Source organism: Phytophthora cinnamomi (assembly GCF_018691715.1).
Source record: "Phytophthora cinnamomi strain GKB4 chromosome Unknown Contig14, whole genome shotgun sequence".
NCBI classification, from domain to species: domain Eukaryota; phylum Oomycota; class Peronosporomycetes; order Peronosporales; family Peronosporaceae; genus Phytophthora; species Phytophthora cinnamomi.
This window is the reverse complement of record NW_027150947.1, coordinates 542,560-565,869: the sequence shown is the minus strand read 5'-3', so window position 1 is coordinate 565,869 and position 23,310 is coordinate 542,560. Positions and strand designations below refer to the sequence as shown.

At 59.4% G+C, this 23,310-nt stretch overlaps 10 protein-coding genes across 11 annotated transcripts; 5 read left to right on the top strand and 5 right to left on the bottom strand.

The window, feature by feature from the left end:
• Positions 1–422: 422 nt before the first annotated feature.
• Positions 423–2,022, top strand: IUM83_01107 (putative histone tail methylase containing SET domain; the record flags this gene model as incomplete). Its single annotated transcript, XM_067924937.1, has 3 exons — positions 423–1,709; positions 1,791–1,861; positions 1,968–2,022. The coding sequence occupies 3 exons, from the start codon at positions 423–425 to the stop codon at positions 2,020–2,022; spliced, it is 1,413 nt and encodes a 470-aa protein (XP_067797359.1).
• A 621-nt stretch (positions 2,023–2,643) lies between these two features.
• Positions 2,644–3,470, top strand: IUM83_01106 (Calcium-dependent protein 4; the record flags this gene model as incomplete). The annotated part of the gene is made up of 2 exons (XM_067924936.1): positions 2,644–2,804; positions 2,924–3,470. 2 exons carry the CDS (start codon positions 2,644–2,646, stop codon positions 3,468–3,470), a joined length of 708 nt encoding a protein of 235 aa, XP_067797660.1.
• A 721-nt stretch (positions 3,471–4,191) lies between these two features.
• IUM83_01105 (putative histone tail methylase containing SET domain) lies at positions 4,192–6,379 on the top strand (the record flags this gene model as incomplete). Its single annotated transcript, XM_067924935.1, has 3 exons — positions 4,192–4,294; positions 4,391–6,113; positions 6,373–6,379. 3 exons carry the CDS (start codon positions 4,192–4,194, stop codon positions 6,377–6,379), a joined length of 1,833 nt encoding a protein of 610 aa, XP_067797659.1.
• A 198-nt stretch (positions 6,380–6,577) lies between these two features.
• Positions 6,578–8,161, bottom strand: IUM83_01104 (SUMO-activating enzyme (SAE); the record flags this gene model as incomplete). Its single annotated transcript, XM_067924934.1, has 1 exon — positions 6,578–8,161. The coding sequence occupies one exon, from the start codon at positions 8,159–8,161 to the stop codon at positions 6,578–6,580; it is 1,584 nt and encodes a 527-aa protein (XP_067797658.1).
• A 2,435-nt stretch (positions 8,162–10,596) lies between these two features.
• IUM83_01103 (uncharacterized protein) lies at positions 10,597–10,809 on the top strand (the record flags this gene model as incomplete). The annotated part of the gene is made up of 1 exon (XM_067924933.1): positions 10,597–10,809. One exon carries the CDS (start codon positions 10,597–10,599, stop codon positions 10,807–10,809), a length of 213 nt encoding a protein of 70 aa, XP_067797155.1.
• Positions 10,810–11,176: 367 nt separating this feature from the next.
• On the bottom strand, positions 11,177–11,782 carry IUM83_01102 (putative transmembrane protein; the record flags this gene model as incomplete). Its single annotated transcript, XM_067924932.1, has 2 exons — positions 11,177–11,553; positions 11,626–11,782. 2 exons carry the CDS (start codon positions 11,780–11,782, stop codon positions 11,177–11,179), a joined length of 534 nt encoding a protein of 177 aa, XP_067797662.1.
• Positions 11,783–12,262: 480 nt separating this feature from the next.
• Positions 12,263–13,850, bottom strand: IUM83_01101 (Transmembrane protein; the record flags this gene model as incomplete). Its single annotated transcript, XM_067924931.1, has 3 exons — positions 12,263–13,454; positions 13,556–13,659; positions 13,770–13,850. 3 exons carry the CDS (start codon positions 13,848–13,850, stop codon positions 12,263–12,265), a joined length of 1,377 nt encoding a protein of 458 aa, XP_067797661.1.
• Positions 13,851–14,106: 256 nt separating this feature from the next.
• On the bottom strand, positions 14,107–18,172 carry IUM83_01100 (uncharacterized protein; the record flags this gene model as incomplete). 2 transcript variants are annotated; one of them, XM_067924930.1, is made up of 3 exons in its annotated part: positions 14,107–16,235; positions 16,304–17,017; positions 17,086–18,172. In XM_067924930.1, 3 exons carry the CDS (start codon positions 18,170–18,172, stop codon positions 14,107–14,109), a joined length of 3,930 nt encoding a protein of 1,309 aa, XP_067797589.1. The 2 variants fall into 2 exon arrangements, with proteins under 2 accessions (XP_067797589.1, XP_067797588.1); XM_067924929.1 differs by lacking the exons at positions 14,107–16,235; positions 16,304–17,017 and having other exon boundaries at positions 17,037–17,107; positions 17,185–18,172.
• A 1,655-nt stretch (positions 18,173–19,827) lies between these two features.
• Positions 19,828–21,171, top strand: IUM83_01099 (putative C2 domain-containing protein; the record flags this gene model as incomplete). Its single annotated transcript, XM_067924928.1, has 4 exons — positions 19,828–19,893; positions 19,964–20,302; positions 20,378–20,883; positions 20,955–21,171. 4 exons carry the CDS (start codon positions 19,828–19,830, stop codon positions 21,169–21,171), a joined length of 1,128 nt encoding a protein of 375 aa, XP_067797069.1.
• Positions 21,172–21,410: 239 nt separating this feature from the next.
• IUM83_01098 (putative C2 domain-containing protein) lies at positions 21,411–22,586 on the bottom strand (the record flags this gene model as incomplete). The annotated part of the gene is made up of 1 exon (XM_067924927.1): positions 21,411–22,586. One exon carries the CDS (start codon positions 22,584–22,586, stop codon positions 21,411–21,413), a length of 1,176 nt encoding a protein of 391 aa, XP_067797756.1.
• Positions 22,587–23,310: the final 724 nt, after the last annotated feature.

The window sequence follows — 23,310 nt, the reverse complement described above, 5'->3', positions numbered from 1 at the left end:
GTACGTTTCCGAGTGGTGTGCGCGTTATGTGCGGTGTGATGGACAGGCGGCTGAGGTTGCCCCTCTCCCTTCCACCTCTCTGTACGCTTGTGCCCCTTGTAATGCAATGCCTCCACGAGATCGTTTCCGCCGGGGAATCGCAGTAGCGAGCCAGCCGAGTATACTCCGCTCTCGCCGTGCAATCCGCGCCGAGGTGGGAAAGCTCCGCGATAGCGGGAGGCGCCCGTAATCAGGCCCGCGAGAGCCGATGGCTGCATCGAACAACAGCCGCGCTTTACAGCAACCTGCGCGCAAGCGGGGCAACGTGACCGGCGCTGACCAGCCAGTCCTTCAGCATCTCAGAGGCAGGCCGCGGTTCCATTCGCCAACGCGCCGCAGAGGAGAGAGAGAGATCCCGGCATTCTACAGCTCCTAGCAGCACGATGGCCGCCATGCAGGAGAACCGGCCCGAGGTGGCCGCCTACTTCGAGGCGCTGCTGCAGTCGCGGCTGCACAGCCCGCCCATCCGCTGCGGCTATGCGGGCGACGACAAGGGCAAGGCCATCTTCGCCGGGCGCGCGCTCAAGGCCGGCGAGCCCATCTGGACCGAGGCGCCGTTCGTGGCCATGCAGCACGAGGACAACAAGGAGTTCGTGGACTGCTGCGACAACTGCTTCGTGCCGCTCGTGGACAGCAAGGCCTGCTGGGCGCGCGTCGTGGCCAGCAGCAGCGAGGTGGAGGGCGAGGCGGCCCCCGCCGACGAGGCCGCGGCCAGCGAGGCCGACTTCGACGCGGCCATCGCCTTCCTCATGAAGGAGGGCGGCAAGAGCCCCGAGGAGAGCTACTTCTCCGTCTTCACCATGGCCGAGCACCAGCTGCGCTGCAGCTGCGGCCTCGTGTACTGCACGGACACGTGCAAGCAGATCGCGTACGCGCAGCACCACGCGCTGCTGTGCCCGCACTCGGAGGAGCGCGAGAACGCCATGGGCAAGTTCCTCAACCACACGCTCGTGACCAACGAGATCTTCCAGCTCGCGGCCAAGGTCGTGGCCAAGATCCTGCTGCTCTTCGTGGCCACGCAGGACATGGCCCAGGCCCGCCAGCCGGTCGACATGTTCTGCAAGCTGCCCTGGTGGGACGTCGTCACGTCCGAGGACGACCTGGAGGAGGGCGAGACCATCGAGCAGTACTGCGACAAGTTCCGCTCGCTCATCGCCCAGACCCACGAGCACTTCATGGCCGGCCTCAAGGAGAACCTGCAGCACCTCGAGGCGCAGGGAGAGCTCAACGGCCTCACGGTCGACGCCGTGCTGTCCTCGTGCGACGAGATCCTGACCATCGACTTTTTCAGCCGCGTCGTGGGCATGTTCGAGATGAACAACATTAGCATGGAGATCGACCACCCGTTCCATGCGCTGGGCGAGGCGCTGAGCGAGGCCAGCCCCGAGGACAAGAAGGACATGCCGCCGGTGCTCTCCCGCGTCAAGGCGGCGCTGGAGAAGTTCGCGGAGGAGCACAAGCACCACCTCTGCAGCTGCGAGGAGGAGCACGAACACGAGCACGAGCACGACGACGAGGAGTGCTACGCGCTGGACGAGGACTTTGTCGGCGTGGAAGGCACGGCGCTCTTCTCGGGCATTTGCACAATGAACCACAGCTGCGACCCCAACTGCACTGTGCTCTACACAAAGGACGGTGCCGCGCACGTTTTCGCCGTACAAGACATTCAGGTAAGCAAGCGTGCACGGCTGGGAGGGCTTTTTCTGTGGAACGAGAGGTACTGACAGTTCGATTGCTTTTGATACCTTCAGGAGGGCGAGGAGCTGTGCATCTCATACATTGACGTGGACCAGGAAGTGGACGAGCGCGCGGAATGCCTTCGGTATGTATACCGTCCAGTTGCTGCGTGGGGTCCCACCGTGGAGTTTTCCTAGACTAACTTTATGTCCGATCGTTCTGTGTGTTGGCGTTGGTGCCCGGCCAAGCAGGGAGTACCAATTTGTATGCCATTGCTCCAGGTGCGAGGAAGAGCGGAAGGCATAGTCGTGCAAATGAAAACAGTGTGGGCTGGTGCCAACCCCGCGGCTGTTTTAACCGCCACCGCTGCCAGTTTGCTCTGCTTTGCGTTCCATAGTTTCTGCTCGCTTTGGCGTGGACGCGTATGGCTGTTTGTGCCGTCAATCTTCCCAAGATGAAAAGAAAAAGCGTCTTCCAGACACCAAGCGCGGCAGGGCGGGTCTCCCCCAGCCTCCCGCTTGGGATGTTATGAACCATAAATTTTAAAATCCCTAAAGGTTTACCTGGAACAACAGCCCCTGCCCAGCAGATACCCGTGGTGCTGAGGTGATCCTAGTGACGACAGGATCGCCGAGCAAGGCCTCGAGCCTCAAACTTTTGGGGAAACCGTGCGTGCTGAACGTGGTGACCTGCCGCTTCAACTCGTTGTTCGGAAGAGTCACTCAATCGAATCCGCCACGCGCGACTCGCTCGCTCGCCAGCAAGCGGTGTCTTGTTCATCACCTACAGGGCATGGCAAGCGGCGACGGCGCGGTGACTCATCCTTCAGACTCGCCGACAGCTGGCGACGTGGTGCCCAGGCCACTTCAACATCGACGGCGACTACACCAACGCCAAGGGATCCGCCGTGCTATGGTAGCCGCCGTCATGTCCATCGTCGCGTTGTCTGCGAGCCGCCTTGGCGTCGATGCAGCCACCGCCGCCGTCGGAACCTTCAGCGCACAGCAGTGCGTCAAATGCGCGGGGCTCCAGTACTGCACCATCATGAATGACCAGTACCTGTTCGACCCCATCACTGGCTACTCCAGGTACGGCCTCGACCACCTCGCACAGACAGATACTGCTGTTTGTGCATGGCAGACGGCTGATGCAGCTGCAACCATGACGATCCCTTGACTGATAGCTGGTCTCGCTGCAACAAGAACAGAGAGGCCACGACGCAGCTGGAAAAGCAGGGCGTGTGCGAGGACCTGGACGCCAAGACGCTCGCGCTCAGCCCCTTCGGCACGCAGTTGCAGTTCAAGGACACGGCCGCGTGCCACAAGCTTGTGTGGAACTTCCACTGCCTGTCCTGGGTGGCTACCACTTTCCAGCGATACGTGAACGGCACGCGAGTGAGCTGCGCCGCTACGGGAGGATCCGCGTCGGTGCCGTTGCCCCCGTGCCGGTCGCTGTGTGTGGAGGTGGCCGACAAGTGCGTGTACTCGCACTTCTACCGCCTCTACCTGGACGAGGTATGCGGGAACATCGACTGCTTGAGTGAGATCGAGGAGGCGAAGGAGAGCGGGACTACCAACAACACGAATGTGGCGGAGACGACGTGCGTGTCGGGCAGCTGGGTGTATGCCAAGAACAATACGTTCTCTCGCTGCTCGACGCATGCTTATGAACCACCGGAAGCGCTTGCTGTGCGAAATAGTGTTGGCAAGATCATAGCTGCTTTTTCTGTCGTGGCGGCTTTTTTGATCCTGTAGTGAGAAAGCTATGGATGGCATCGAAAGTATGTTGTGTCGAAGTGAAGCTTCGCACGATGTGATGCTAACACTTTTAGTGTACTCAATTGCAGTTGTGTTTAAGGAACCCACTGTCGGCAAAGCTATCCCTCCGAGCGTACACATTCCTTGTCATTGACACTTTGGTGCTATGGGCATATTCGTAGCAGCGCTATTTGGCAACCTTCATCGTCGAGGCTTGGTGGGACACACTAGCCCGGTTAGCGCGCTCGTGAGATCAGTTTCAACAACAGGGAAAACGAAGAAAGGTGCTGGGATCCTTTGAATGGAGTCTACGACGATTAATGTAGAGCGCCCACCCATGATAACACGGTCGCTGCTGATGGAAAATGGAGATACCAGTTAATTTTTAAATAGGGCTAGGGTAGGACCGTTGTTTCTTTGTGCGTCCGACTTTGGAGCCGCACTTAACCGGAGTACCCCGTTTTAGACTCGAATCCTGATATTTAGACCTGCATTTAAGCAGAATACCCGTATTTAAACTCGCACTTAATCGGAGTGCGGACGGTCGGAATTCTGGCCGACTCAGCTTGAGCATCGAGGCCGGCACAAGCAAGAGCGCGCGCTACGAGACGCCAGCGAGAGGAAGAACCAGCGAGTCGCCTGCCCGACGCCAGTACAGCCCCGTCCCGGCCCTTTTAGCCGCTCCCAGCAGAAGTTTTCCCCGGGCCGCAGCAGCGCGATGGACGACGACGTGGATCTCAGCCTGCCGCCCTGGAAGGCGCTCAAGTCTTCGGCGCTCAGCAGCGCCAAGAACGGCGGCCTGCGCGCGGCCCACCCTGACCGTACGCTGGCCACGTCTCCTGCCTGTCGGCCACGTCCGGGCCATCCCTCTGACCTCTCTGTCTGTTTGTGCTTGTATCTGATACTTTGGCCCGCAGTGAACCGCTACTCGAGCGTGGCCGCGCCCTACGGCCCGGCCGACCCCGTGGCCAGCACCTACTTCCAGGTCGTCATCAGCAAGGCCAAGGCGCCCATCGTCTGCGGCGACGCCGGGCCCGTCAAGGGCAAGGCCATCTACGCTGACAGAGACCTGCCCAAGACCACCAGGATCTGGACCGAGTCGCCGCTCGTGGCCATGCAGCACGAGCGCAACCGCGGCCTGCTGCCGTGCTGCCAGTTCTGCTACCTGCCGCTGCTGGGCAACGCCCAGCGCCAGTGGCGACAAATCGTCGCGAGGTACAACGCGCGGGCGGCCAGGGCGTCGGCCAGGAGTGATGGTGGAAAGACAACCACGACCACCGCCGCATCCGACGATCTGCAACCTGTGGACGTGGACGCTTTGGAGAAAGCACTTCGCCTCCTACGCATCACGCCGCAGACCTGCGGCATGGCCGGCCCTGGGGCCCAGTGCCCGTGCGGAGAGCTGTACTGCTCGAAGCTGTGCCGCATGCGCGCGCTCCACGAGTACCATGCCATCTTGTGTCCGAGGAACGACCCGTGCTCGGCCATGGGGGAGTTTCTGCAGCACACGCGACACACTAACGACATCTTCTTGCTCGCAGCGAAGGTCATCGCCCGAGTGCTGTCGCGGTATCTTGTCTGGCGCGACATTGTGAAGGCGCGCGAGCCTATCGACATGTTTTACAAAAAGCCGTGGTGGGAGGTTGTCGTCGTCGAGCACGACGATCTTGTGTCGCTACAGCCTCCATTTAGCAGCAGTGATGGGACTTCTGGCCAGACCATAGCGACCGGCAGCGATGGCACAAACAGCGACAGTGGAGGTAGCAGCACCACCGACGACAGGTCACCGAACGTTGGCGACCAGCAAAAAGCTGCTTCCCCTGAGGCCAACGGCAACGCTGCAGCTCAGACACAAAATCCACGACAGGGACAGACACAAGAGGAACACAAGCAAGATGGGGATTGGATAGGGGGTGTTGAAGCCTCAGCGCAGGGATCGACGAAAGCGCAGTGCTTGCAGGAGGTGCTGTCGATGACACACCAATTACTCGTGGATGCGCTCGAGTGTAACCTAGTGCGTCTTGAGCGCGAGGGCCAGTTACGTGGTGTGACAGTGGAGGAAATCTGGCGCTCCTGTTCGAGCGTCCTGAGCTTCGAGTTCTTCACTGCTCTAATCGGCCTCTTCGAGATGAACAACATCAGCTTGGAGGTAGACCACCCATTCCATGCATTTATTGACATTCTGGACCCAGATGTGCAGAACGATCTAGCAGCCGAAGACCTGGACCACAGCGACGACCAAACCAACAACATGTCGCCACGAGTACAGCCCCAGCTAAGTGACGAAGATCACGTTGTCATTACCAGCGTACGGCGTGTGCTGGAATGGGAAGAAGAGCGACTACAGGTGGAACAGACACAGCAGCACCTTGAAAGAAGCAACGGGGATTTTGACAGCGACTTCGACCCATTGATGCCCCTCGGCTACCCCAGTATCGAGGGTACTGCGCTGTTCCCGATAATCTGTACGATGAACCACAGTTGCGACCCGAACTGCACGGTGTTGTATACAAAAAACGGGGACGGGCATGTGGTGGCTATCCGTGATATCCAAAAAGGCGAGGAGCTTTGTATCTGCTACATCGATGTTGACATGGACGTGGAGGCACGCGAGGCTAACCTGCGCGAGTACAAGTTCAAGTGCTTTTGCTCGAGATGCGTTCACGAGCGACAGAGCCAGAGGCCAGACCAGCGACCCAGTCCTGCTGTAGCGAATCGAACGTGTCCAGGAACATCCCAGAGAGAAGGTCCTGCAGCAGGAAAAGAGCAATCTCAACGCCCCACAAAATCGCAAGCGTCGAAGAAATCTAAGAAAAAGAAAAGCGGTAGCCAGGGACGGTAAATAGGTAGGTGGCCTGGGACTTACTGCTTAGGTCGCGATGTTGCACCTTTGTGTTAGACTGTAGTATTTCGCGCAGAGCGCAGGGCGAGTTCAACTTCGCCATGTAGTACACACAAGGGGCTGATAGCTAGTCAACAGGTATGAAGAGTAGCAGCACCGTATCAATATCATTCCTTGGGTGTAGTTGAAATTGAAGGCGATAGATAGAGCTCATTCAACTAGCCTGAACGAGCTACCGACATCGGCTGCTTAAAGATTTGATTCAAAGCTGGTAAGTTGCAGCCACGCCGGAGATGCCGTTGAACATGTACGTGTGGTTGAGCGGCTCAAACTGGTGCGTGATAAGCTTGATGGCCTCTTGGGCGGCAACTCCGCCCATCAGAGCGGCCACGTTGTGCAGCTCAACCTGGCACGAGCGAGTCATTTCGAGAGCGTGATCGTCCGTAATCCAGTCCGCCACATCGCTTCCAGCAGCCAATTTCTTGGCCTTCAGCACGAGCCACGTGCCATCCTGAGTGGCAGTTTCATCCTCCGAGCCTGGATAGCGATTGAACTCGGACGCAAAGGCAGCCACCGCACGCAGCATGAAGTACCAGATCAACGGCGACTGCTCCTTGTCCTCGTCCTCTAGATCCACACTCGACAAGTCAACGTGCTTGTACTCCTGCGCGACACTACGCGTTTCCAGCATGCCGGTACTGGGCGCATTCTTGCAGAAAGCCGCCACAGCTTCAAACGAGATGCTATCCTCAGGAAGCTTCAGTTCGCGCAATCGCTTGCGCAGAATCTCGTGCACCTGGGTCGCGTCTTGCATCGCCTTGTTCACGTACAGCTCCTGCAGCGCCACGTACGCCTCCGTGGACGCCGTCATGTCCGGAACGACTCCCGTCACAGGCAGCAGTCCATCGTTCTGCTTCACAAAATCGGCCAGTGCGTGTGCCAGCAGCCAGAAGTCGCGCGTGTCCTTCGTCTTCTCGAGCGTCTCGACCGAGGCCGTGTGGGCCGCCGCGGCGGCCAGCACGGGCGCAACTTCCTCCGGCACCTGAGGCGGCACGTACGCCTTGTACGCGTTCTCCGCTGCCTCAATGAAGTTGAGTTCATGGCCGGTCGGGCCCCAGGCCATCTCCTGCAGACTCTTCTTGAACGCGTCCTTCTCGGGGAACGTGGCCGGCGGCTGGCCGGCATGGCCATCCTTCCAGTTCTTCATGGCCTGCAGCAGCAGCACGACGAAAGGCACGTGTGCATGTTCAATGGTCGACAAGGACTTAAGGTCGAAGCTCTCGGCGAAGCTCTGCAGCTCCGGGAAGGGTTTGGACAGCCTCAGCTCGTGGCGGGGCGGGTCCAGCTTGGCGTCCGCGATGGCGTGCTGGGCCACCTGCAGCCGGAGCGAGCCCAGGAAGCCGTAGGACGTCACGAGCAGCAGCGGGATCCTCTTGGCCAGGCACAGCTCGGCCAGGCGGGCCGTGGCCAGCTCGTCCAGCTGCGTGGCCAGCACCAGGTCGAACCGGTCCAGGTACTGCGGCTCGTCCTGCAGCACCTGCCTGATGCTGGCGTGGCGCGCGCCGCCGGCCACGTCCGAGTTCATCTCCAGCAGCAGCTCGGCCACCGTCTCGGCCCGCGAGCGGCCCACGGCGTCGGCCGTGACGAAAAAGTTGTTGGTCGCGTCGGCCAGCGACACCGTCTGGTCGTCCAGCACCGTGAAGCGCTGCACGCCCGGCAGCACCAGGTTCTTCAGCGCCTCGGAGCCCGTGGCGCACGAGCCCACGAGCAGCACGTGCGTGCTGGCCAGGCGGCGCTGGCCCTCGGCGCCCCACAGGCGCAGCTGGCGGTCGTACTTGTCCCCCATGGCCGAGGATACCGAGGAATTGACAAGTGTACTGTACCACGTTCAAGGCACGCCGTACCAGGTTTTGGGCACTCCCTTGAGAAGAAAAAGAAAAAGAAAGAGACGAGTTGATAAGTGGGGGATTATTTTACATTATTTTCGGCTGGCCACTACGAGGAAGCACTGCTCATACGTTCGGGACGGTAGCATCGTTTTTCGTGGCATTGGGTTGGGCGTTTCTCGTGTCTTGGTTTGCGTTTGTTGTGGACGATTTTCGAGGTTTGGGCTTGTGGGTGGTACTACGGTCGGCGACGACGACGGCGTGGGGGCTGATGGTTACGAGGTGTCTGGCGAACATGGCGGCTGTGCTGGGGGTAGCTTTGAATTGAGAGTCCTTCGAGCTAGAAAGTTGGAGAATGGTGCGGGACGGACTTCGTCCAGGATCATCGATAGAGCTGGGCAGAGATCTGTATTTTGAGTGCTTGGAGAGGGATATTTTTTGTGGTTATGGCACATTTCCCGCGGGGGGATTTTCGTCGCATATACATTTATTTGTTGGGTATAGACCTGCATACACTGTGTGGTCCAGTGAATTGACTTGCTCCAGGGGCGGAGCCAGAAGCAGAATCTGAGGCGGGCAGACCAAAATACGGGGGTAAGTCCATCTGGCAGTTCAAAAATAGGGGGTAAGTCCGTCCGACAGCTCAAAAATAGGGTAAGCTAAAAATCTGGGGAGCGGTGCCCCCCTCCAGCTGTATGTAGATCCGCCCCTGACTTGCCCTAAACTTTCTGCCGTCAAGACGAGCGCGATGACTGCTTCTAGAGATGATGACTCGGAGCGTGTAGCACGACTCCGCTTCGCTTAGCCGTTTTGAATCTTGCTCGGTTAATTGAGTACGGTACTCGACTGGAGCAGTATCAACTGAGATCACACCTGTCACGACGACGGAGTGTTAACATCCATTTGCTGCTAATGGATCGAGCGTGATAACTAGGCAGTGTGCTATGCGGTGAAGAATCACGCAGATAAGGCAGAGCGGGGAACATACTGTATTGTATACGGACGTGTATTTAGAATAGATATCGATGGGGGCTCAGTTTAGACGGACCGGCGAGGCGGGCTGCGCACTCCAGTTCCGTCCTTCTTGTTGCTGGTGGCGTCGTCGCTCTTGGTCCGAGGCTTTTTCGTGCCCTGGGACGCTGAAGTTCTTGTTGTAGACGAGCTTCGCGACTTGGTGCCGTGGTGGGAAGGGCTGACCATGACGGCGGCATGCGGGGCGATGGTCGTGAGGTGGTTGGCGAACATGTGCGAAGTTGCTTTTCTGGTGTGCGCGGACGACTGCGAGTTGGAGAATGGGAGCGCATCAAGGACCTCAAGTCGAGGGCAAGAGCAGAACCCTTCCGGCAAAAATAGGGCTAGTTCTTGCGCAACTGGCAGTGTGACTGCCAGTATCCAGTTGAGACCAATTTACCATCATCACCTCGGTGACCAGTATCACGCTAGGACCCACCCTGGGGCCTCAAGGCTCAGCACGCAAAGCAAATGAATGGACAGCGCTGCCCAGCTCGTCGCCTATATCCACTACTGTACCGGTGGAGGAGGTGAAACCCACCCTCACTCACTGTGGATTGCGTGCATTAATCGGCGTGCATGCAGTCACCATTCGTGATCGACTAAAATCCTGCGTGTGTCCACGCATTACGGCGAGTATCCGGCCGAGCTGTCGTCGCATATACACTTTGCCCGATGGGACAAGAGCGGAGACCAGCAAAACGACGATGGCCACCGATTTTAATCGCAAGTCGCTGCCGTGAACCCACCTCGGGCAGTCCTCTGCGTGAACGTTCCCAGCCTGCACCGCGGCGAAAGGCGGTGGCGCTAACCACGTGGCGGCGAGCGACGGTCGCCAGCTCCAAGCTGTAAATGGCTTGAGGTGGCCGCCAGCGGCAACGAGTGCAGGCCGTTGACAAGCGATCTTTCCTCGGCGGGTAAACATGCCGGTGCAAGTTCAAGCGAGTGGGCGTCGTCGACCGAGCTCGTCGTTTGTAGCGCACCACATGCCACTGGACTATCCGCTGGATGACCAGCTACAGCAACTCGAGCTGACGCGGCGAAGTCTCGCGCGGGATCTCGCGCTTGCGTGTCTATCAAGCCTTCAACTTGGCCGGTCCCCAAAGCACCGGCATGGTAATGCATGCAACTCCGGGCCAGCTCCGCTCCGCCCCCAACAACTCTTAGCAACGTCGTCCGTCCGCGAAGCTGTAGTTGTAGCCATCGCGTCGAGCAAGACGCGAGGATACTTCCATCGACTGACGTGGCTGTTCTTGGCCGAAAAAGGCCACCCACTCGAAAGAGCGTCTTGAAGTTGGCCAGGCGCCGTCTCATTCCGCGATTCGCACTCGGCCGAGCAAATCTCCATCCACCCGCTCTCCCTCCCAGCCAGACATCATCAAACATGTTCGCCAACCACTTCGTGACCATCGCCCCGCACGCCGCCGTCATGGTGAGCCCCAAAGACTTCGGCAGCCGGTCCCCGACCACCGCGTCCGCAAATCCGAACCAAAGTGTCAAGAAGCTGCGCCGGGCCAAGAGCGAGCGCACCAACGTCACCAACGACAAGAAGCCGCTGCTGCCCGAGATCCGCCTCGCTTCCCGCCAGTCCTGCTGAACCGAGGCCAAGGTGGCCGAGGTCAAGCTGGTCGGCATTGGGCCGGGCATCAATTCACAGCCCCGGCCCTCACCAAAGCTCAACAACAAAAAACCAGGTCCACCGACTAAATGATTGTCGAAAGCTTCTTCGCGCCGCAAAGGGGCATGGGTGCTCCGCAAGCTCTGTATCATACATTGACACACGCTGGCGCTGTGAAGAGAGCCACTCCCTCACTTCTCGACGCCAAACAACTGAGACCGTGGTGGTTGCTAGTCGACACATGTAAAGTGAAATAAAGTGTTGATTGTCATTCATTTATCATGGAGTCTTAGATGCAGTTGTCTTGAGCTTGGGCTTCAGGTCTACGAAGCTTGTTAATGAGTGCTTAGTTGAGCGAGTAGCCCTGGAGCGTCGTGCGTGGAGCGAAGGAGAAGGTGCCCGGCTCGTACGACTCGACGTGCGAGGCCATCTGTGCGACGGAGCAGCAGCCGCAGCACAAGCTGAAGGCGGCGTCCTCCGCGTGCGACCCGGGGATGCTGAAGAGCGTGCGGATGCGCCAGCGCAACCGCATGAGGCACAAAACGGCGATCACTGAGCACAGCCAGAAGAGGAAGTCGAAGAAGTCGCTGTCGGCCACTGCTGCAATGAACGTAACCAGGTACAGACCGCCGAAGATGCCAAGCACATGGTAGAACGGCATCAGGCCGAGTCGGGCCGAGATCTGAGCCACCACAACACCGGGGCAGCAGCATGACATGACACCTGGACAGCACAAATAGTAAACCGGTCAATCAAGATTCACGTTAATGCACACAAGAGCGAACAAAAGCGTACCATTGGGCACCATCGAGTCAGTGAAGCCGAAGATGCCGGTCTTCCAGCGGCCAGTCACGATGCCATTGGAGTCGACACCCTGACCGCCGGTGCTGTTGTCGCCATCAACGATGTTGACCGTCACATCGGCTTCCTTGGTCGGCGGCTCGAACTGCATTGTTGCTGAAGAGGCTTTAGAGGCTTGAAAGCTGTTGGTTGATATGGAAAATCGAGGAATGAGCTCCTGGATGCCCCGTTCCGCTGTTTGGTTGGGACCCCCTCCCAACACTAGCCAACGCCTTCAGGTTCTGATCACGCAAGTGCTCCCTAACATTAGCCTGACAGACCTGCGAGCACTACAGATGGCAGCACCAGCAGCGAGTATTTCGGGTCGAGCGACTAAGGCACGCAAGGATCCATCGTCCTCAATCGCTATATCCATCTCACCAACGGTATCCGCACAGAACGTGGCTCGATAGGAATAGCCCCGACGCCAGCAGTAATCTACCCAACCAAACCGAAGCACAAGCATAATACCACATCGCATAAGACGACCCAGTGGCTACTGCACGACACGCTTTGAAAATATCATACGCATCTACTTTCGACACGTGCACCGCACCAACAACATGTCGCTAGGTTAAACCTGGAAGCCTGGCTACATGTCGAATACAGACCGGACCTTGCGGTTACCACCTTCTTGAGCGAAGGATTCGTCCTCCGCGTCACTGTCACCACCATCATCATCGTCATCATCGTTCCCAAAGAAGTCCATATCGTCGCCAAAACCTCCGTTCAGTGCCCCCAACCGCTGGCCGGACTCGAGGTCGACGGCAACGTGCATGTACCGCGTCTCGTTCATTTTGTTCTCCATAGCGTGCAGCTTCCGACGCAAATACAGGAAGCTTGCGAGAATGACCACCGAGGAAATAATAGTCGGTAGCACGGTACGATACAGTGTTGGGTGTGCAGCCTCCATTTTTTTCGACACCAGTGCCATGAGAAGGAACAGCTGCGCGTCAAAAGTGCCGTGAATGAGAACAGCAGGAAGAATCACCGAGATCTTCGTGCGCCAGCGCCCTAAATCTGCCTTTGCAGCGCTGGTTCCTCGCTGTTCACTTCCACCCTGGCGATGAGCCAAAAGGCGCTCCGCCATGCGCACGCCGGTAATTCCACCACAGATGCAATGCAGAGATGTGCTTGAAATGCTGCGCAGAGCTGCAGTCTCAATCTTGTCGCGAAACGTTGCAGCCGCAAGTGCGAAGCCTGTGTTCTCCATTACGGAAAAGCCCAGTGCGCCAGCAATAACCGCTAGAAATACCACGAACGCGTGATTAGCATGTGGGCGGTGGTAGAACAGCAATCGACTCGGATGACACATCATTCCTCGCAGCGCGCCGTGTCGTTGCTGGCGTTGCTTCAGTGCCGAAAACGCTGGCACGGATCCATTCTTGCTCTTGCAGCAGCACAACAGCCTGCGGATGCCGCAGCTGCGTCTTGAGCTGCAACAGCAGCACCTGCCCTGCACGATCCAGTACTTCAGGAACTCCTCCACCAGCCCAGCCACGATATAGGCCCCGCCAAACAGGAACAAATAGTAGCCCACGGTCTTGTCGAGCTTCAAATCAGCCAGCATCTTGCCCAGCTTCGGGACATGCACTGGGCCAGCCCGGCCATCACTTGGGGCGTAGAAATACTTGTGCAATTGCTTCTGGATGGAGTCCCGCTGGTCGAAAAAGCACAGTGCGGCCAGCAGTGGGCCCAAAGTGACCTGGCCCACAATGGCCAGCGCTGGGATGAGGAAGGCCCCGCCCAGGAACGTCCTCAGAAGCTGCTCGATCTCCCGATCTCTGTATAAAAAAATAAAAATATCATAAAAAACAATAGAACTACGTCAATAACACGAAGTTTCATGCCGGAATTTCAACTTTCACGAATTCCCAGGCCGTACGTGACGCCGTGATGCTGCTGCTGCCTGAAGACCCATCGGAAGAAGAGGACCACGGGAAGAGAGAGCACAAACAGCACCGGGAGCGCTTGTATCTGGCCGATTATCTAAATAAGAAAGTATAATACATATTTTTAAGACGTAAGCATGATTAGGTAAACTTTTCTCGCAAGGTTACGCAGGGTTACGCGCGCGAACGCGCTGGAGGGTTACGCACTGCGAGGAAGAGCGAGAAAACCAGCAGGGCCACGACGTACTGCCGCCGACTGTAGCGCTGCAGCCGCGCCAGCAGCACCATAGTGTCCAGTCCACGCGGCGCCGCCGAATTGATGAGCGATCGGAACGAGAATTCCGTGTGGTGGACATCATGGAACTACTGAAGATAATAAACGACTTATTTATGACTTTTGGGGGGTCAACTTCAACTTGAAGTGAACTTTCAGCTGTGTATCAAAAAGTTTGCTAGCGGAGACTTTTGCCGTAGTAGATGACAAGACCACAGGTCATTCATTACACTTAAGTCTTCAATGCTAATTGATTCTAGGTCGGGCGCGTTACGGCTTCTCGCAGCCCGAGTCGTTCGACGTGCAGACCTGGCAGATCTGCGACCGGTACGAGCGCTTGCAGCCGAACTCGGACTTGGCGCAGAGCGGGCTGTTCTCGTAGCACGACGGGTTCAGCGCCTTGAGCTGGTCCACCGTAGGCAGCGAGCGCATGACGCCGCCGTCTTTCGTCGTGGGCTTGGTGGCCACCAGCTCCTCGTACGCGGACACGACCTTCTCCACACGCGCGGCGTTGGCGTCGCTGTCGCCCGGGTTGGCCCAGAACGCGAGTCCCTCCACCAGCTCCACAACGCTGTCCAAGAGGCTGCCCAGCAGCGACGTCACGATCGACACGCTGAACTCGACGCCGCCGGCCTCGCAGAACTCCTTATAGTTCTCGTACGTTTTGCCCGTCTTCGGGTTGATCATGGACGTGATACCAACGACATCGTCCAGCCGAATGTAGCCCAGGATATCGTACGAGTACGTGCAGGTCACTCCATCCGGCTCCACGCCGAGAGCGCACATGCCGCCTGCGTACTTCGCACGGCATTCATCCGTCTTGTCGTCCCACTTCTCCTGGGGGCAGCTGTTGGGGAACGAGTACCAGTAGTTGTGCGGATACGGCGCGATGGCCTCGCTGTCCTGCAGCGTGCCGCCCACGCAGAAGCCCAGGTCGGGCTGGCCACCGGTACCGATGTACTGGTTGCAAACGTCCGGGAAGGAGCCGTCGGATAGGGGGTCGCACTGGCCGCCGTCCATGGGCATGAACGGACAGTGCTCGACAGCGAAGTCGTACTCGTTCGTGGCGTTGGCATAGTACTCCATGGCCGCAGCAGGCTGCGTGAACGTGAACTCGTAGAACACGATGTACTTGATGTTGTTCTTGCGCTCGCACTCGCTAATCACGGAGGCGTTAATGCACTCGGCTTGGACGTACTTGAGTGCACCCTCGACAGAGGCCATATTGACGGTGTCGAGCACGCCGCGGTACTTCTCGTCGAAAGTGTCGTAGTATTTCGACACGTAGCGTTGGTGCTCCGCGTTCCACTCGGGCCTGTCACCCTGCACGCGCACTCCCAGAGCCGTAACCTTCTTGAAACTCGAGGAGGAAGAAGCGGAGGAAGACGCGGACGCAGAGGCAGCCGATGCCGAGGAAGATGTGGACGAAGCAGAAGCCGCAGTCGAGGCATCAGACGAAGTTGACGCCGATGCAGGGGTCGGAGGAGGGGTTGAATCCGTCGATGACGACGACGTGGAGCCATGAATCGGGGTCGAGGTGGAGGAGGACCCCGAAGCCGATACCGACGTCTGATGGGTCGGAGTCGAGGAACCCGAGCTCGAAGAGTGGATGGGCGTTGAAGAGCCTGAAGCCGACGACTGGGTCGGCGTTGAGTCACCCGAGGACGCAGAAGCAGCAGTTGACGTCTGCTGGATCGGCGTCGATGAACCTGAAGCCGAAGACTGAGTCGAGGTCGAGTACGCTGAGGACGCAGAAGCAGCAGTCGATGTATGCTGGGTCGGAGTCGAGGGGCCCGACGACGAAGCAGCCGAGGCGGCAGTCGATGTCTGCTGAACCGGAGTCGTGTTAGCAGCGGAACCCGAAGCGGAGGTCTGCTGGGTCGGAGTCGAAGAACCCGGCGCTGCGGTCGACGTGTGCTTTGTCGGAGTCGAGGGGCCCGACGACGAAGCAGCCGAGGCGGCAGTCGACGTCTGCTGGATCGGAGTCGAAGCACCCGGAGCTGCGGTCGACGTGTGCTGGGTCGGAGTCGAGGGGCCCGACGACGAAGCAGCCGAGGCGGCAGTCGATGTCTGCTGAACCGGAGTCGTGTTAGCAGCGGAACCCGAAGCGGAGGTCTGCTGGGTCGGAGTCGAAGAACCAGGCGCTGCGGTCGACGTGTGCTGGGTCGGAGTCGAGGGCCCGACGACGAAGCAGCCGAGGCGGCAGTCGACGTCTGCTGGGTCGGAGTCGAAGAACCGGTCTGCGGTCGACGTGTGCTGGGTCGGAGCGACGACGAAGCAGCCGAGGCGGCAGTCGACGTCTGCTGGGTCGGAGTCGAAGAACCCGGCGCTGCGGTCGACGTGTGCTGGGTCGGAGTCGAGGGTCCCGACGACGATGCAGCCGAGGCGGCAGTCGATGTCTGTTGAACCGGAGTCGTGTTAGCAGCGGAACCCGAAGCGGAGGTCTGCTGGGTCGAAGTCGAAGAACCCGGCGCTGCGGTCGACGTGTGCTGGGTCGGAGTCGAGGGTCCCGACGACGATGCAGCCGAGGCGGCAGTCGACGTCTGCTGGGTCGGAGTCGAAGAACCCGGCGCTGCGGTCGACGTGTGCTGGGTCGGAGTCGAGGGTCCCGACGACGATGCAGCCGAGGCGGCAGTCGACGTCTGCTGGGTCGGAGTCGAAGAACCCGGCGCTGCGGTCGACGTGTGCTGGGTCGGAGTCGAGGGGCCCGACGACGATGCAGCCGAGGCGGCAGTCGACGTCTGCTGGGTCGGAGTCGAAGAACCCGGCGCTGCGGTCGACGTGTGCTGGGTCGGAGTCGAGGGGCCCGACGACGAAGCAGCCGAGGCGGCAGTCGATGTCTGCTGAACCGGAGTCGTGTTAGCAGCGGAACCCGAAGCGGAGGTCTGCTGGGTCGGAGTCGAAGAACCCGGCGCTGCGGTCGACGTGTGCTGGGTCGGAGTCGAGGGGCCCGACGACGAAGCAGCCGAGGCGGCAGTCGACGTCTGCTGGGTCGGAGTCGAAGAACCAGGCGCTGCGGTCGACGTGTGCTGGGTCGGAGTCGAGGGGCCCGACGACGAAGCAGCCGAGGCGGCAGTCGATGTCTGCTGGGTCGGAGTCGAAGAACCCGGCGCTGCGGTCGACGTGTGCTGGGTCGGAGTCGAGGGCCCGACGACGAAGCAGCCGAGGCGGCAGTCGATGTCTGCTGAACCGGAGTCGTGTTAGCAGCGGAACCCGAAGCGGAGGTCTGCTGGGTCGGAGTCGAAGAACCCGGCGCTGCGGTCGACGTGTGCTGGGTCGGAGTCGAGGGGCCCGACGACGAAGCAGCCGAGGCGGCAGTCGACGTCTGCTGGATCGGAGTCGAAGCACCCGGAGCTGCGGTCGACGTGTGCTGGGTCGGAGTCGAGGGGCCCGACGACGATGCAGCCGAGGCGGCAGTCGACGTCTGCTGGATCGGAGTCGAAGCACCCGGAGCTGCGGTCGACGTGTGCTGGGTCGGAGTTGAGGGGCCCGACGACGAAGACTGGGTCGTCGATCCCGTCGAAGACGCAGGCGCTGCGGTCGACGTCTGCTGCACCGGTGTCGAGTCAATGGATGATCCGGAGGCAGAAAGCGAAGCCGGGGCCACCGTGGAGGGATAAGCCTGCGATCCGACGTTGCTCTCATCCGGGCCATTTTGTCCAGCGTTGCTACTGCTGGGGTTGGCGGCCTGCGATCCGTTCTCGCTGCTGTTCACGACACCCTGCTTTCCTTTCTTGTCGCTGCTGCCGGCCACGTCAGATTCGTGGCCGTAGCTAGAACCACTCGGGGACAAACCTCCCTTGCCCTTGTCGTTGCTGGGGTTGGTCACGTCACGTTCCGTCGAAGAGGAGTCGTCTCCAACGTTGACTCCGCCCTCGATCGATCCAGCCGCGGAGTTCGCGCTGTCGACAGTACTGCCCTTACCGTCACCGTTGCTGCCCTGAATCGGCGAGCTACCGTCGTTCTGGCCGGGGTTGGCATTGCTTCCAGTGGAGCTGGTGGTGGTCACGGGGGTTTCAGCGCCGTAGGTCGAGCTAGAGGCAGCCACTTGAGTAGCATCGCTTCCGGTGCCGTATCCGCCGCCCGTGGACCTGGAACCGGCGACCTGGTTGACGTCACTGCCCGCGGTGGAGCTGGACGCGGCCACCTGAGTCGCGTGACTGCCGGCCGAGCCGGAAGGAGCGGCCGTAGTGGCCAATGGTGTACCGGAGCTGTAGCTGTTGCCCGTGTCAGCGAAGCCCGGTCCGGTCTCGCAGATGGTGCCCTTGGCCTCCACGGAGGCCGAGGTGACGGCCAGGGCCGCGCAGATCGCGAGCCCGAGAGAGAAGACCTTCATGTGCACTGGAGCTACCGGGAGCTGCGGTGCCAGGCCAAGCGCAAGAGCGGAAGTGGACTCGACGGCGTTGCAAACTTGGTCCAATGCGTTAGTGCCTGCACTCCATCTGTCGCCGTGGAGCGCAGCTTCTGTCGGCTGTGGGGCGTTGTAGAAGATGTGCAGGATTACCAGGGCCAAACAATACTCAGAGCAGGCATTCGGACCGCCGTCTCGTTGCTGGCTGCCCGGCTGGCGTCCCGCGCGAGAGTACTATGGTGTGTATCAAGAGACCAAGGAGCTGGAAGAGCGCAATTTCAATGGCCCGCGGCTTGACGACCACCCGGACACGCCCGCTAACTCTATGGGGTCTGACTCGAGCCAGCTGGAGCTACATGGTATGTAGAACGGTGACGATGTCTGCAGCGGCCTCCGGCTTCCCCCATCGATCGCGGCGTCGCGAGGCCGTCGAACGAGGCGGTGGCCGTCAACCTCGTGTTCTTGCGTTATAACGTTGGCGTGGCGTGCTGATAATGCTGCATCGCTCTATGCTGTCGCTTCGATCGGGGCCGTCGTGGCGCCGCATATAATTCTTGCTCCGGCTGGAGCGACGAATGCCTACCAGCGCCAGCATGCATGCTGAATCGCCACCCCCAGCTGCCGACGCGCCTATAATTTAGTGTCTCGACGTCACAGACGCCAGACACTTTCGCGTGGTGATTGCAACTCAATGCGGTGTCATGTCGGCCCCAGCGTGCGAGCCACACATGCCCGAGCGTTTTGGAGCGACCTCGACGCGGGACAGTGGCTCCGCTTGACGTGTGAAGCGGTCGTGCGAATGTGAAAGGATGTGAAGCGCAAGGCCTCGAGCGCGCTGCAACCAGGATGGAGGATGAAGCTGCTCTGTGCCAAGAGAGCTCAAGAGGGCGCGGTCTCTGCGGACCGCGTGCAGGTCGTGACGACCGTCGTCTCCGAAGCGGCGGAGACTTTCGTCGTCATGTCGAAGTCCTGGCTCTGCATAGGCACTAAAGTGGGACCACGGTGGACCCTGGTGGACGTAAGCGGACTTGCTAGCCGTGCCTATGAGGCTGCGCCGCGCTTCTCCGGACCAAGGCCTGCTGCTGTTCTCGCTCGCCCTGGGCTGTAGAGATCTGACGCTGCTGGGTGATGAGATGGATATGATACCCCCTCGGTGTGTGATTCACACCTGGGACCTATGCAGTATCCACTTGCTGGCGGCGAGGACGAGGCATGGCCGCGTTGAGACAACCAGGAACTCCAGACGATACACGCAGGTTCCAACCGAGACTCTCGGTCCGAAAGACCACGGCATCGTAGGAGCTCCTGGATCGACAGCGCCCTACTTGGGCCCCACGCAGCGCACGCCTGAAGGAGCCATCGTCAATAGCCTTTCGATGCATGCGCCGCGTTCAGGCAAGTCCGACTATCCCAACTTCGTGACCCATTCGAGCGCTAGAGCCAATCGAGCATGATTCAGGCAGGCTCCACCTATGCTCCTGCAGCAACTCAAAGCGCGCCTGGATTACCGGACTCGGCGTAGGTGACATGCATGGATCGTTGTAAACAAACAAACCAAGCACCCGCCTATTTGTGGTCCAGATCAGACCCAAACTCCCCCCGCCACCAACAACACTTCATTTTCAGATCGCATTGCCACCATGCCCGTCGAGTTCGCATCCCCGGACACCCTGCTCGATATCGAGCTCGAGGTGGTTTCTGCCAAGGTGTGTGTGCGGTCACGAGCGAAGCTCTGCATTTCTACTGCCCTCTCTGACGCCTGCACTCTTGTACCAGGGCATTGACGCCGGCGACTACCTTGGCCTGACGGCCGCCCTCAAGGGCCAGCTCTCCTCGAGCGACGCCTACGTGTCGATCGAGATCGACGGCCAGATCGTCGCCTGGACGCGGCCGATCTTCGACACGCTCAAGCCCGAGTGGAACGAGAAGTTCGTCTTCAAGAACGTCCAGCCCTCGTCGGTGTTCAAGCTGTCCCTGTTCGACAAGGACATGGACGCCGACGACGAGCTGGGCGAGGCGCAGTTCATTGCCAACACCGCCATGTACGACACGGACACCGCGTTCGACCTGCCGATCACCATGGCCGGCAGAAATGCCGGTACTCTTAGCATCAAGGTACGAGTCGGTTGTCCTCGGCTTACTTTCAATTGCGTTCAATGCTCTCTAAGCAATTGTTATGGCGTTTTTCAGGCGAATTCGCACCCCGTGAGCTTCGAGGAAGACGCGGTGCTGCAGGAGGTCGGCCCTGTGCGCTACTCGGTGCACTCGAGCGTGTCGGCTGGACTTCTGTCCATGCTGACTTCCAACGACGACAGACTCGAGTCCTTGGCGTACCGCGTCCAGCTGCACAACATCCCGCAGTTTTTGCCGACGGACCACGAGTGGAACAAGAACTACCCGACGATCCAGCGCATCTTCTCGCCGGACTACCCGGAGTCGCCCGTGCTTCGCCAGGCAGTCATGACGCAACACGCCGTGATTTACTCGCACGGCTCGAACAGCACCACGTACGGCTCGGTTTCCTCGCCCAACGAGTTCTTCGAACTCATTCACAACGGCAGGCGTCAGGACAAACCCGTGCTCTTCACGTACGTCATCACCAAGAAGGGCTGGTACTTCTCGGAGACGGGGGCATCCTTCTTCAAGGACATGCTGTCCAAGCACATGCTGCACTCGGGCGCCGCGTTCTCTGTCTTGTAAGTGCACATTCGTACCGGTATTGAGAGTTTGCTACATTGCTGACTTGTGCTCGTGGTGTGGTGACCAGGTACGCTGGCGAATTCCGTATTGATAACGACCGGTTCGACGAGCCCACGCTCGTTATCGATAACAACAGCGGCACGTACGCACCACCCGCAGACGACTTGCCTCAGCTCCAGGCCCTCATGGAAAACAACTTCCCTGGAATCAACTGCGTTGCGCTCGACCAACACGACGAAACCTTGCAGGAGACGCGCAAGGAGATCCTGGCTGCGTGGGAGTAGACAGCTCGAATGAATTGCTAGCAGTAGGGAAGCAGATAAACATGCCGTCACCAATTAAGGACTAAAATCTATCAGTTCCATACAGTTCACTGCTAGTAGCTACCGTTGCCTAAATCAACAACAAACGAGGAATTCTTTGACTTTGATTTAGGTTACGGTGTGCTGCATCAAACAGGATGCATTGATGTTCACGAGCGATGGCCAATGTCGCTGCTGAACTGGTAGTTATCGAGTCCTTTTTAGGCGGCCCAGGCGTCCAGGATCTCCTTGCGCTTCTCCTTGAGCTCTTCGCTGCTGCGGTCCAGCGCCTCGACCGAGATCCCCGGGAAATTGGTCTCAAACAGCGCCTTGAGCTGTGGCAGCTCCTCCTTGGGCGGGGCGTAGGTGCCGCTGTTGTTGTCGATTACGAGTGTGTAGTTACCCGAAGATCCCTTCTCAATGTGGAACTCGCCCGCGTACTTGACGTTGAACTGCGCGCCCGAGTGCAGCATGTGCTTGGACAGGATGTCCTTGAAGAAGGCGGCGCCCGTCTCGGAGAAGTACCAGCCCGTCTCGATGATGGCGTACGTGAAGAGCACGGGCTTGTCGAGGCGCTTGCCGTCGTGCAGCAGGCTGAAGAAATCGGCCGGCCCCTGGAACTCGCCGTAGATCGTCTCCGAGTCATGCTTGTACACGACCGCGTGCTCCGTGGCCACGGCCTTGCGCAGCACGGGGGCCTCCGGGTGGTCGGGCGAGAAGATCCTCTGCACGGGCTTGTGGTTGTGGTTCCACTCGTTGTCCGTGGGCAGGAAGGCCGGGATGTCGTGCAGCTGCACGTGGTAGGCGAAGGACTCGCGCTTGTCGTCGTCCGTCGTGGTGTCGGTGATAATGCCGTTGACGAAGCTCGGGTGCACCGAGTAGTGCACGGGGCCGACCTGCTGCAGCTTGCCGTCGCCGTGCACCTTAGTGGCGTGCGACTTGACCTTGACCACGATGGAGCCGGCGGCCTTGTCCTCGCGTGTGATGGGCAGCTCGAACGTCGTCTCGGCGCCGTCCGTGTTGGCCGCCGTGAACTGCGTCTGGCCCAGCGCGTCGTCGCCGTCGAAGTCCTTGTCCAGCAGGTAGAGCTTGCACAGCGTGTCGGGCCGCACGTTGCGGAAGAAGAACTTCTCGTTCCACACGGGCTCGAGCGTGTCGAAGATGGGCCGCGTCCAGGCCACCTTCTGGCCGGCCACCTCGATGAGCGCGTAGGCGTCGCTGGAGGCGACGTGGCCCTTGAGCGCGGCCTTCATGCCGAAGTAGTCGCCGGCGGCGATGTCCTTGGCGGCCACGATCTCCAGCTCCACGTCGAGCACGGAGTTCTGCGGCGTGGGCGTAGACTCGGAGGCGGCCGAGGAGGAGGGAGCGGAGGCGGCGGTGGACGAGGCTTGGCCCATGGCGAACAACTTGATGTGCGAGGTGGAGGAATCAGGAATGGCTAGCGAACGTCTAGCAGCCGCAGCTGGTTGAAGCGTGTCAATAAGATCTGAACCCACGGCTGATTTGAGTGGGGATACTTTTGGAAATTTGAAATAAGAAAATGGCGGATGAGCCGGGCGATGGGGTGTAGAGTTGACACTGATTTATACTGTACTGGACGGAGTATGGACGATTTAGAACGGGACTAAATTAGGTAGGTGTGGGTGAAGGTGATCCTGGCTGCGCATTGCTGGCGCGGCAGGGTGCTGCACTTTGTGAATAATGCAGAGTGTGTGAGTTCACTTGAGAGAGATGCAGAACCCATCAGTTCTCGTGATATATTAGCGATCGCTGCTGGCTAGCAAGCACCCTATGCCGGTAGCACTGGAGAGAAAGACAATGTTAGCTCGGCGACTGTAACATGGACTCTCGCTGCGTTTGACGCGTTTTCCGGCTCACACTCTACTGCTGCCAGGATCTTGAGCCCCGTGTGTCCAGCTGTAAGATCGCGCAGGTGAGACTCCCCCTGCAGATGTCGTTGGCACGCATTAAAAAGCACGCTGCAGACCGCAGCTTTTTACCAGCGAAGGCAGCCGCATCTGCAAAAGCTCGTCCAATATCATCACGGCCACGCGATGCCCAGCGAGCGCCGATCGATCCGTGCCGGTGCGCGCTCCTCTCTGCTCTGCTGCACCTGATTTG